The sequence below is a fragment of the Porites lutea genome, chromosome 12 (assembly GCF_958299795.1).
Source record: "Porites lutea chromosome 12, jaPorLute2.1, whole genome shotgun sequence".
NCBI classification, from domain to species: Eukaryota; Metazoa; Cnidaria; class Anthozoa; order Scleractinia; family Poritidae; genus Porites; species Porites lutea.
The window spans coordinates 15506761-15520560 of record NC_133212.1 but is presented as its reverse complement, the minus strand read 5'-3'; the positions used below and the strand labels follow the sequence as shown (position 1 = coordinate 15520560).

General features: G+C 37.7%; 2 protein-coding genes across 2 annotated transcripts in view; one reads left to right on the top strand and one right to left on the bottom strand.

Moving 5' to 3' along the window:
• Positions 1-13800, bottom strand: part of LOC140921535 (dedicator of cytokinesis protein 7-like) — a 189811-nt gene that overhangs the window by 89534 nt on the left and 86477 nt on the right. The window contains exons 35-36 of the mRNA XM_073371537.1: positions 13341-13403; positions 12600-12695 (exon numbers count right to left, since the gene is read on the bottom strand). Of these exons, the coding sequence (XP_073227638.1) occupies positions 12600-12695; positions 13341-13403 (159 nt within the window). The remainder of the gene's footprint in view (positions 1-12599; positions 12696-13340; positions 13404-13800) is intronic.
• LOC140921268 (BTB/POZ domain-containing protein 6-like) lies at positions 459-2496 on the top strand. The gene has a single exon (XM_073371254.1). It carries the CDS (start codon positions 529-531, stop codon positions 1867-1869), a length of 1341 nt encoding a protein of 446 aa, XP_073227355.1. The 5' UTR covers positions 459-528; the 3' UTR covers positions 1870-2496.

The window sequence follows — 13800 nt, the reverse complement described above, 5'->3', positions numbered from 1 at the left end:
TCCTGTCCCTCGGTAATTCTTTGCTCTGAAACCAAACGGAAACGCTTGCTATGGAGGCTAAGTAACAGTCGACTGCCAGAATTATAGCTGGTTTATATCTATGACTTATATAGTTAACCACCACCAGGGGACCAGGGGACCCCTTATGTATCCAGCTCATGAAATAAGGTGTGGTTGGACGATGGTGGTGGCTTTAATTTTGAAGTTGCTCAAACTTCAAATGCTGCTGAAAAGTTGCCGTGCACATTTTATGTACATGCCTACCTTATCTTTTTTATCCGTTACTAATCATAGGTGTGATAAAGATGTTATTTTGAACACGAAATAACTGGTTTGTCTGGTCTGGCCCTATTTGTTACTCTTTGCTCGAAAAAGACGGTAATTCAAACAAAGAATGGGTTACCTGTGCCAAAACCGAGAAGAACCTGGGTACTAGATTGAGAAACGTAGCCGTACTCGAGAGGACGGGAAGGTTGACGACAGTTCAAGCTACGTATACCTTGTAATCAGAAAGCTGCAATCACTGCAATGGCTACTCTTGATGATAACTGGCAGACAAAACGCTCAACTATCAGCGAAAGAACCAAATTTATTTTCAATAACGAGTTATTAAGCGATGTGAAGTTCGTAGTTCCTGCGTCGCATAACGAAAGTGAAAACCGGAAGAGTCAGAAGTGCATTCCAGCTCACAAGTTTATACTTGCAATCAGCAGTCCTGTTTTCTATGCCATGTTCTACGGTGAAATGGCGGAGACTTCAGGAACTGTTCAATTGCCTGACTGTGATTATGAGAGTCTCTTAGAGTTTTTTCGTTTTCTGTACAGCGATGAAGTGAACTTGAGCGGAAGTAATGTCATGCAAGTTCTCTACTTGGCAAAAAAGTATCTGGTACCTTCACTCGCAGACAAGTGCACTGAATATCTCCAAGAACATCTAGAGGCATCGAATGTGTTCTCCGTCCTGCCGCAAGCTCAGAAATTTGAGGATAAAGATTTGGAAGAACGGTGCTGGGAAGTTATAGAGACGCACACCGAGAATGCTCTGACGTCGGAAGAATTTGTCACGCTTGAGAAATCTGTTGTTGAGTCTGTGGTGAAAAGAGAGAGATTAAATGTAAAGGAAGTGGATTTATTCAAGGCTGTTGATCGCTGGGCCACCAAAGAAGTGGAAAAGCAAGGGCTGACCACTGATGGCGTGGTCAAAAGAAGGATTCTTGGCGAGGAAATTGTTAAAGCAATACGGTTTCCAGTGATGTCGCAGAAGGAGTTTGCCTCGGTTGTTGTGGATTGTGATATTCTGACTAGAAAAGAGATTGGTTTGATGATGAAACACTACAGTGGTTTCGGTTTAGAGTCGTCTTTACCATTCATGAATTCCATTAGAGTTGGTCTTTTGCATCGAGTTTACAGATTTAAAAAGCCTGGCGGTATCTTTGAGTTTCCCTGGAACTACTCTGGTAATTCTGATGCCATTAACGTAACTGTCAGTAAACCTGTCATTTTACATGGAGTGCAGCATCTTGGTAGTGAAGGTGGCATATACACAGTTTCATTAGAAGTTAGGACGAAAGATGGGACAATTGGTGTGTCTCTGCTAAAACTGACGGGCAGGTATTCCTCTGAGAAAGATGAGACAAATGACTACTATGGATTTGATGTCATGTTTGATGTCCCAGTTTCCCTTGAGAGGGGCAAAACATATGAGATTGTATCACATATTGAGGGCCCGCCATCGTGGCGTGTGATAAACGGAAAGTACACGGATGAAGTTGAAGGAATCGAGTTTTCATTTAGCAATTCATCGATTTCTAAGAATGGAACTGATACCAACCGTGGCCAGTTTCCTGCATTTATTTTCAACACAAAGTAACCGACGATGACGATTCGTAACTGACGATATTGAAAACGATTGTGGTAGTCTGCAGATTTTTTAATTCAGGGAATAAGAACCTAATCAGACAAGCAGAGTCTTTTTAAGAATAACGAATCATATTCACTACCACCTGTTGTTAGTATTAAGCTGAATGCTGTAGACACATTAGTAGCCGTACAGTGGAATGATTTGCCAAGCAAACATGAATATAGAGCAAGTTCGCACGTAAATTCTTGGTTGACACTTGGCTATCGAGTGACTACGGACTCCTTTTACGTTCTATTACTACATTTAAGTTAAAGTAGTAAAGAACAGGAAATTAATCACGCATAGAAAATTAAATAGAGACATTTAGTGGCACTTACTCCGTTCCTCAATTTTAATTTTGGTTTTACAAAGATAACCGCAGTTTTTTTTATTCAGAGTAAGCTAAAATAAATTAAAGTGATAAGGGATTTAAGCGATTGCTGTTGAAGTGTGTTGACGAAGTGAGATAAAATCCAAAAACCGATTTAAATCATTGTCATTTGCACCTGTTGGCAGTTTTTAGTAAACTGATATGAGTTATTTTTCATTGAGGGAGAGAGATTTTATGGAGGGAGGTTTATTATTGGACCGGAATGGCGTCTCGTGAATCGCCGTGCTGACCACGTACGTTTACGTTGAAATACAGTATAAGTATTTACGACACTTACTTGGTCATGTATATATTATCAATTAACGGTTTCTTTACCTTACTTTTCAACTGCCTGGACATATAATACTGAGTCCAAAAGCCATCACTAATAACACACAGTCACCAGGGTCGTAGCCGGTTTTTTAACCGGGAGGTGCGATTTAACGATGAGACGGAACAAACGAGCCGAAGGCGCAAGGTCCCTGGTGAGAGGGAGGGGTTTGGGGAATTAGGCTCTCCTGAGACTGCACTTCGAGTGTTTCGAAGGCGGTATGATAAGAAAACAGGCAGCCAAATGCGAAGCATGGATATTTCGCAAAATTTTTGAATTTTAAAATTAATTTTTTTTATGCCGAAGACGCTTGTGTACGTATTTTTTAATTTGAGCATGACAATCACAATGGCTCGTAACTTTTCAAACTGTTTACAGATATATTGTCATACAAAAATTTTGAAATATTAGCAGTGAAACTTATTTCAAGGTTTGCATGAGTGTATCAAGCTTGCGGTAATTTAGGATGTGAAACAAGCGCCAGCATAACTGTCCAGCGATAACCCTACGTGCTCCCGCTTTTACACCCTTAGCAGGATATTGAATCATTGATCATGAAAGCTCTAAAAGATTGTGATTGAATTTGAGGGTGGGATATCACGTCTGTACGTGCACTGCATTCTGTGAACCTTACGAGTATAATATTTTAGCCTGCCTGATATCCCAAAAGGTAATTGCTTTTTTTAAGGTTAAAACATAGGTTATTTATTCGCCCAAGTAAGGGATCCGGATTTGGGAATCCTGGAAATTTTTCCTTATAAAAAAAAAACAAACAAACAAACCAAAAACCAAAAAAACGAAAACAAAAACAAAAATAATAATGATATTTTTTCCCTGGGCTTTGTAGTCCGAAATACAGCTCAAGGGATCCGGATCCCTTAGACGAGTGGGATCCATTTGATCCCCAATCAAAAATGATATCAATTAAGACAATTACTTAAACTTTCTGAGTGAACAGCATAATAAAAAATGATCCTGATCAATAATTTGTGTTTTGTTTTGTTCGACATCTTAGCAGTCTTTCACAACAGAATGTCACTGGCATATGCCAAAGGAAATATCCTTCTTGGCATCTTCACTTTGACCCCCCCCCCCCCCCCCCCCCCCAGGGAAGGTGTATCAGACCTTCCTTACGACGTCCGAGACACCACTGTAGAGCTTTCTGCCGAGTTTAGTGAATTCAAAGATCTGAGATGTATGTAACTAATGGCTCAAAATTAAGGTGCCACCAACATAGGTTCAGTCAGAATGTCATACGTGTACGCCGTCTGTTGTGTTCCATTTTTGTTCGGAAAACCGCTTGTCAAAAATACTTTTTTCAAAAAAACGCTCACATTGTGAATCTCAAAAATCCGGACTTGGATTTGATCCGAAGAATCCACCCAGAGTGTGGATTTTATGGATTCATGATCCGTTTTTGGATTCGGATATCCGGATTTGGATTCTCCCCAAAAAACGCACCCTCAGTAATCTCGAGAAAGTGCACCCTCAGGATTGCACGTAAACGAGGGTTACTTTTAACCCGACCAGAGCGGGTTACGTCATATAACTGAGGTCTCCCACTTTCGTGTAAACAGGTCCTAAGTGTGCCAAGAAAACAAAACAGAGCTAGTGACCTGAACAGGCCTAGGTCAAGTGGTGTCGGGAAACTTTTACCATGTTTGAAATGAGAAATTTGTCTTGAAGTTCATTCTTTTTCAGTAAATGTGCATTTCCAAAATTGAGCATGCCGCCTTAATTTTAAGGTGGCCCTACTCTATTTATATGCTGTTGGTTATGTTTTTGAATCGCGTTTTTCAGCAGGAACGATTTAACGCGATTGCTAGGATTTTTGGCATCGTTAATAAAAATGGTGGAATTTTAAGAAAATGTTATTCATTCTCTTGTAGGTATAAAAACTGTAAAAACGTTTGATGTATCGACATACCGATTCTGGTCAAATTTAACCTTAAAATGCTACGCTAAAACATTTGTGAAAGTTGACCCAGAAATAGAAAAGGAGAGCAGACGGGCTATCTCCTATCTGAAAGGGCATTCCCACCCAAAGTTTAATTGCAAGAAAGTGATCACGAGTAATCAAAAACCTACGGCAAATACAGTTAGCACTTGAAGAACAACAACTATATGCTAAAAGCGGGGTGAGGTAAAAGAACTTCTATTTTTCACTGAGTTAATGTGTTTTCGAAAAAATCTCAACAAATCAAAATACAGCATCTACGAAAATCTCCTACCAGTTTTTTGCTCCGAAAGGTTCCCGTTTTGACGAGAATGAAAGCCAGCAACTTCAGCACTTCTAACCATCCACTTTTCAGCTGCAATGAAAACCCTTGTACTTGGTAATTTATTCAAGCTTTCTAGATTTGCCATCACGCTTGCACGGGCAGTTTGCAATTGGGGTTAATAAGAAGAATAAGGCCCTGTTTACATGGAGTGGGGGACCCCGGTTTAGTGGGGTAGGTTTCTTTTGTCTTGTGTGCCCCAGAGCGTGAAAACAAAAGAAACCAACCCCACTAGACCGGGGTCCCCCACTCCATGTAAACAGACCCTTAAACGGTTATCATGTTTTCTTCATCTTTATTCCCAAGTGCCAAACTTCCCGTGCGAATGTGATGGCAAATCTATTACTTTATTGCAAGCCGTAAAGCTTGCATTAAAGCTTTCAATAAGAATACCCTTTCAAATAGGAGATAGTCCGTCTGCACACTAGTACTAGTATAACTAGAGAGCTCTAAGGCCTACTTTAGAAGGATTTACATAGAGTCATCAGAATATATGCAATAACAGGCTGATTTTCAACCAGTGGACATTTTAGATTTTTTTCTTTCTGGATATGCCAACCAATCCTATAATTTGACAAATTAGTTTTTGTGACGTTATCACTTCGCTTCTTATTGAAAAAAGACATAGAGATTACTGAATGTTTGGCTCGCTTGTACGATTTTTTATTCACGAGTGTGAGAAACGAGCGAGTTCGTGACTCTTTATAACAAGTGAATGAAAATCGTACATTAGCGAGCCAATCATGAAGTTATTGTTTATATAGTAAATAAGTACTGATTCTTTTTTTCACACACGACAAAATGAGTCTTATTCACTCAAAAGCCTAACTGCTTTAACATTTTCATTTTCAGCAAAAGGTAAAAAAGGAAATTTTAAAAGCCAGTTTTATCATATAACACCACATTAAAGCACGGTTTTAAAAAGCCAAGCTTACTCACCATCCTATTCTCTTAAGGCTTAAGTCTTAATTTTCCATATGATTGTAACAACACTTCGGCTGAACCTTACTATGGGTAAACATGATATACCACGGTATACAAGGAATACAGTGTTACTAGGGTAAACATGGGTACACAGGATAAATAGGGGTATACAGGGTATACAGTATTACTAGGGTAAACATGGGTACACAGGATATATAGGGGTATTCATGGTATACAGTATTACTAGGGTAAGCATGGGTACACAGCATATATAGGGGTATACAGGTTATACAGTATTACTAGGGTAAACATGGGTACACAGGGTATATAGGGGTATACAAGGTATACAGTATTACTAGGGTAAACATGGGTACACAAGATATATAGGGGTATACAGGGTATACAGTATAACTAGGGTATTCATGGGTACACAGGATATATAGGGGTATACAAGGTATACAGTATTACTAGGGTATTCATGGGTACACAGGATATACATGGGTACACAGGATATATAGGGGTATGCAAGGGTATACTTGCTATGCTGGTATTATAACCTATTGCACTAATATAAGGGAGTTTATATGGAGACTGCAATGAATTACTTGCCATAGAGAGAGGTTATTTGGCATTTTTTTGCACTTCCAAGGGCATTTTACACAACGGGCTTTTCACACCCCAATAAAGCACCTTAATTACTACTTGGCCAATTTGCTTAATAATTACAACTGATTTAGTTACAGGAACCGCTTTTAGGGGGATTGAATGTTATAAGTTTTTTTTTCCATTCTTTTGCGGCAGAAACAAAGGAAAAAACAAAAGGTATATACAATAATACATATACACAAGAGACTAAAAGGGGACAGAGAGGGCATTCCCCATATACACCCTATTCCATAGGTAATTCGTCTCGAGTTATTTTTAACACCACAGATCTCAAGGGGGATTAGACAACAGCCAATCACATAGCGCGAATGTGTCCGCGTGGATGAACCACGCTGAAAGCCACGCGTCCTTCACGAAATGACGCAGAACAAAATGGGGGAAGACGCGGAGAGCGATTTTGCTATTCCTTTTGTCGACGAAAACGACTACAGCGAGATTTCTGCGAAAGCTGTGTCAGCGAAACCGAAATTAAAAAAGAATCGCTCTTACTCTCTTGTATAGAGCTAACAGTAGAGCAGGGAAATCCTTAACACACTGAATATTCTCTCAGGTTCATTTATAATTTACAGTTTGAAGAGGGCAATTTCTGGTTTGATGTTTATTTTTTTCAGTCTTTATAGCGATTATTCCTACCCACTTACTTTGTCAATTGTAGGCGAACCCTCCTAAAACTGAATTTCAAGGGACCATATTCAAGCTCAGAAAGAGAAATAAAATTTCGTCGTTGCTTTAACGTCCTCCATAAAACGCGAAATTAGGCATTTTCACGTCGTAGTCGTGCAAAAACGGGAAAGAAATGAACAAAAAAGTGTGTTGCACGTGCGAAGTTGTTGTTTTGCTAATTAAACCTATCTTTTTTTTTTGACGTTCTAGTTGTCGTCCGCGTCGTTGGATCTTAAACTCCCTAAATTGTAAAAACGACCGGTTTCAATAGACCGGCGAAATTTCTCATTTTATTAAAGCACTGAGGTTACGACAACTTCGAGTTCACGGGTTGTCAAAGAGTCCAGCGATTCCTTTTTCCCAGGTGAGCGCCGACTCATTTCGCTTCAATATTCAGGAATGCTCTCGATCTTTTAACGCTTTCATTGCCTCTCGCCCGACATGTTTTACACGGCGTTTGGTCATGCGAAACCTGCACGAAACATCCACGCCTTTGCGCGAGGTAACTTTATCCCGATTCTAAAAATAACTCGAGACGAATTACCTATGGAATAGGGTGTATATGGGGGATGCCCTCTCTGTCCCCTTTATAGTCTCTTGATATACAGTATATCTGAAAGAGCAATGTTTTTTTAGTAGTATTATTATTAAATATAGAAATGTTAGACCAAAAATGTTAAATGTTAAAACCAAATCTTATCATGGAAAAAAAAAAATGAAAAGCTTGTAGTTTGAGTTTAAAGGAAATGTTCAGGATTTGTAACTTGGCTGGCAGTAAAACATATATTTTTCTTTGTTGCAGAATGATTCAGATGCAGACGATTACGAACGGACATGCGCAATGGGAATATTGACCCTTAGAAAATTTCAAGGGTTTTTATATTTCAAAGAAATGACTGCAGAACTGCAACAAAATCGAAAAACAGGTAGCCTTAAATCATTTGTATCAGCCGGTATTCACGCCGATGAAGAGTCAATATTACATACCTGGAACTACGACGCAGTCCTTTATTTTCCATTCTAGGACGCCATTTTACTGAATAGGATGTTTATAACCGACTGCATAAGTGTACGTTCAATAAAGATGAAACCGAATTTGTTTGTTAAAATGGTTCATTTAAATGTGTTATTTCAACTCTTTTACAGTATTTAAATCTACTGACTTTTCAAGGTTAAAATAACAATTTTTTGTAACCTATTCTTTTTTAGTTATATTAACGAAAAGTAACTAAAAAAAATGGGTTCTCTCAGATGCATCCCGGGTAGTTTTTTAAATAGTTGAATTGACTAATTTTAAATGGTCTCATGACAAAATAAAGTGAGTTAATTTAACCAAAAATATTGGTCATTCTTACTTAAAAGAAACTGGTTAAAACTACCATTTACTAATAGTTAAAACAACATAAATATTGACCTAAGAACAACCAAACAAAAAGGTCAAAATAACCCTGTTGATATTCATTTTAACTGCTTTTAAACTAGTTATTTCAAATCAAAAGAATCCAGTTATTTCAAACCAATCTAAATTGGTCAATCTGACTAAAACAAAAGGATTCTCTCAGATGCATTTTGTAACAATTTTCATTGGTTATTTTAACTAGTCAAATTTTACAGTGCACCCTTTGGCAATCCTGTACATCAGATCAACCAACATTTCTGGATCCTATGGAAAGAAAAAAAAAAAAAGGTCATGTCCAAACTCACCGTGCAAAACATTATGTACTGAGGAATGACAAGCTTATTCAAGAGAAATTTCATACACGTTAACACCATTTAAGTAAAAAATAATGCTTGGCGGCCGGACAAACTAACTGATAATTGCAATACCGATCGGTGTGTCATAAGCCTCTCGGATTTTAGAATTACCAGTAACTTTACCATCAATTGACTAGAAAATGTGAGATGACAATCAAAACAAATTACTGATACCTTTTGGTACTCCTTCATCTTTACTGTATCTGATAGAATCATATGCAGGTTGAAAACAGCTCTCTGACCTAAGGTAACATTCAACATGTACATATCTTTTAGCTTTTAACCTTAGTTTTGGGCCAGCGAAGTTAAACTACCTCTTCGCATTGTTTCCGATGGGGCTGCCCAACTTTCCGTACAGTTTATAGTTATCGCCAAAAGCATAATACACACAAAAACAGTTTGAACTACTCTAGACCATTTAATCAATAGGTCTGTTATAGCCTCTTTTATATGAGGGTGCAAATGGGGTTAACAGTTAACTGATATTTGGCCAAAAAAAACAGTAGTTAACTGATAAATGAAAAGTTAACAGTAAAGTGATATTATATTAATGTTAATGAAAGCAATAAAGTTTTGCATACAGAAATGCTATTTTCTGGGATTTTTCTGTCCCGCTGATGACCCGGTGGCACATTAACTGATATTACTCTGTGCAAAAGGCACTAGGGCAGTACCCGACAAGCAGAAAAGGTCAGTCGAATAGCTGGTTGTAGACAACTCAATTTGTCTTCTAATATTAGCAAGATCTCTGTGTTCGGAAAAGAAAAATACTGTTTTCACGGATGCAAAAGATCGTCAAATTAAACATTACTACCCAAATAGAAGAGCTGTGACTCTTAGCATTGGATCTGGCCAACAAGAATTTCTGAGGGTTAAAGAAATAAGTAATCTTTCTTTTAAGTACATGGAATTTGTACTTACGAGAAATCATTTTTGTAACTGATGTTGAAGTTCCAACTATTGAGACTTTTTTAATAGAGAAAAAGCTTAAAAGCTCGTGTTTAAACCGGTCTTTCTGAAACAGTTTCGGCAGTTTCATTTCTTAAAACCCTTGGATATCTTTATGAGGCTTTTCAAATACGCGAAAAAGGTACGTCTGTTAAAGAGGTAACATTGAGGGACGAGAAAGGGGATGTTGACAAAATCTGTATCGAGGTACAAAAACCTTCTGACAACGCAGGTCAAGGAAAACCTACACGCGGTTTTACTGACTTCAACACAAAATATTTTGCTTTGAACTACGCCCAAGACTTTAGAACCACAGTAAAGGAATCGCTTAACAGAACTACGTGTTCGAAGAGAGCTAGACTCACGAAAAGTCGAATTGTCCCCTGTCAAATACTTTCATGCCTCAGTCAGCACACTCAACCATGTCTCTCCCATCGGTGCAAACAGTGATTGAATTCACCAATTGAATTCCAAAAACAATGGTTCAGTTTTGTTATTTAAGACTATATTCTGGCATTGATAATGTTTGTCGTCGTCTGTTGCAATGGATTGCAAGGATTAAAAATGGATTGAAACATAGGCCAACAACAAGATACAGGACCTGCAGTAACCAGATAAGTACAAGACTGATTCCGATCAGATAATGAAAGTGCCGAAGAAGGTGACTGGTAGTTTAGGGCAGGACATGCATGACCATGTCGGAAAGATCAGTACGAGATCATGACTGGTGCGTCTGAATCTATCAGGCTGGTGTCATTTTGATGGTTATACACGCCTTTAATAAGTCCAGGCGCCATCTTGAATTTTTAATTTATGACGTCATTCGCGGAAAGACTTCAGCCACCATCTTAGAGGTTTGACTCGCGTGACGGTACCATGTCAGGGCGCCGGAGAGGCAAAGTCAGGCAATTATGAATCGCTTTATTCCATTCTTTTCAAGTACAAACATTAACAAATACCAGCGAATCCTTTTCCACTACAGTAAAGTGCTTTGGAAGAATTGATGCATCCCTGCTCCAACTCTCTTTAGTGGCTACATCTCTAACCAGGAATCGAGCTGATAGCTTTCTGGACCACTGAGCTACGCCTTCCCAGAGTGAAAAATTATTTTGTGCAAGGGCGGACTACAGTATAAACGTTTTTATCGAACTTCTTTCTTACGCTAAAACCTATACATAAAAAACTGATGATGAAAAGCATAAACTTTTTATCGAGATAGAATTATCGTACATTTTGAAAGGATCAAAACAGCAACATGACAAATCCTTTCAATTAGCTTTTACTAATACCTGATAGATAATCTAAGTCTCCTACGAGCGGTAATAATTAATCGCTTTCAGCTTTTTTAATAAAGGCCCGCATAAAAAATGAAAAAGTATCAAAACCATTGCTAAAAAAGATTACCTGGGAAGAAGTTAAGCTCGTGTCTGTTGCCGTAAGCCACGACGATTAAGCCAAAACTTTAACTCGCATTTTTTTTTGCATTTGAATTAGCTCTCGTTTGCCCTCGATAGCACCGATTCTGGAATATCTTTGCACGAAAGCTTTAAAGTTACGATAACATACCCATAAAGACATTGTATAAAGAAAATATTCCTCTTGATATAAAGTAAAAACTCTCCTTTTTATAAGAACACCGTGCAAAATCAACGTCAACAGAGCTTTCATCTTTGGTAGCCATTTTGGGCACGTGTATGGTCTTTCCGCGAATGACGTCCTTCATTGAAAATTCAAGATGGCGCCCAGACTTATTAAAAGCGTGTATACGACTTATATTTTTAGTTACTAATAAATTGTACTAGTGGCAGAGTTCATGTAAATTTATATCTTGATTTTAGTAGGGCCTACCCCCAAAAGTGATTGACTTGCTAAAGGAAGAAAAATTCGGGTTATGACGGAATAATACTCGGTGTAGGAAAGTGAAAGTTAATAGCTACCAAAATTAGTAGTCAACTGAGAATTGGGCAAAAAAATAATAGTTAACTGATATTTGGCCGAAAAAATAGTAGTTAGCTGAGAATTAGGTACCTCCATTAGCACCCTGTTATATCTTACACTTTGTTGAAACTTATAATTTAGTACAAATGATAAGATTGATAAGCTGTGATTTTGAACAAGAGCTGTGTAACTTGATTTGTATAGGTAATAGCACGATTTGTAGTGATATTTGGCATAAATACCACACGTGATATTTTAAAATTGTTATACGTAGTTTCACGTGCCGTTAGGCGAGTGAAATTTGAGACCATTTTGAAATATCACGAGTGCTATTTGTGCCAAATATCACTACAAATCGTGCTATTATTTGTTTATACTACTACACGCGAAATTGAAATTTTCACATGTAGGTATTTCAAATTAAGCTGAAATACCACTGCTCTAAGCCAATCAAATTGCAGAAATTTCTCATGTAGTGGTATAAATGTTAAAACCTTTTAACCTACGTTAATTCTCAATTTCCTTTTTCTCTTAGGGCTAGGAGTCAAAGGAAGTTACGAATCAATCTAGGTAAAATCAAATTTAACCTGTAACATACACAACACAGAGATACTAAAGCAGGTAAAACATTTCAAGCTGTGGAAGTGACTAACACTTATTATATCTTTCCATGAGTGTAGTGTCATTGCTTAATCACAGATAAAGGTTATGAGAATAAAGCAAATGACCCAAGTCTTGATTATTAAACAAATTCTCCACTCTATAACGACCAGAAAAAAAAGGCCAGTAGACCAGTAAGGAGAATACCGGTATGCACGTTACGTACCTGATCTGGGAAAGTGCTTGTCCTCAGTTCTTGGTCTGATTCAGCATAGGTAATAATTGTCTTTAGTGACCGACGCAGATGCTCCTCGCTAAATGTCTATAACAAAGAGTCGAACGTAATTAAAATCTGCTTCACCACTTTTACTACCAGCGTACAGGAGTTATTCATTGCTAATAAATTCTGTTGATGAAATCTTATGGTTTGGCCAATCAAATGAAACCTCTCCAGCAGTACTTTCACATGGTACTATTTGCTGGTTTACAGTTCCAACTCTAAATTCTCGGACGAAATCCTGTGGTGTTATTTTTTAAATGAAACCTCTCCAGCAATACTTTCAAATGGAACTATTTGCTTGCATACAGTTCTAACCCTAAATTATCCGGATGAAATCCTATGGTGTGACCCTTCAAATGAAACCTATTTGGCAGTCCCTTGGAATTGCACTATTTAGTTTTCAATATTTTATGGATGTAAAATTGAGTTTTTTTGAGTCCTATCTGGTACAGTCCTCAGTATACAGGACTGCTTATCATGTTACTCCCATGGGCAAGGGTATGACAGTTATTTACTACTTGAGTTTTTGGATGAAATCTGCAAATATGCCATTAAGCACACAAAATTAAAGCATACAATTCCAGCTCTGGGATAATTAAATAGATTGTTTAACTTTTTTGAAAACAAACACTGAAAAGTTTATCTTTTACTCAAAATGTGTTGTTCTATAAAAATGAATAAACTAACGTGTGAAGTCCCAACAAGAGTCGACAGTGACATTGTAACTTGCATCTTGACACGCGCAAAGTTCTAAAACAAAGAGGTAAATAACGTTCAACACAAAATCATGGACAATGTTACAAACACTATAATTGTACAACTACGAACAACAGAGGTAAACTCTGAAAAAACCAACAGCAATCCGTTTTAATCTTCCTCAATGTTGTTCATCCGTTGCTTCATTTGCATTAGCTGCGGTATTTCAATGTTTCCTTACCGTTTTAACTTGCTACTTTTAAATTTTAATTTGGTAGCCAGTTTTCTGTAGTTTAATTTCCCTAAATTTAATATATATAAAAAAACTCCTTTATACTCTACCCTACGCAATTGTTAGCGCATTGCATGCAATATGTGTATAGACATGTTGGTCAACAGGGATGAGGTCAAGATGGCTCATTTTGACCAAGTTTTTCGTTGCGTTTTCTTC

Bases quoted from the DNA above. Each gene is read 5' to 3' on its own strand.
- LOC140921268 (XM_073371254.1), top strand. From the start codon at position 529: ATGGCTACTCTTGATGATAACTGGCAGACAAAACGCTCAACTATCAGC.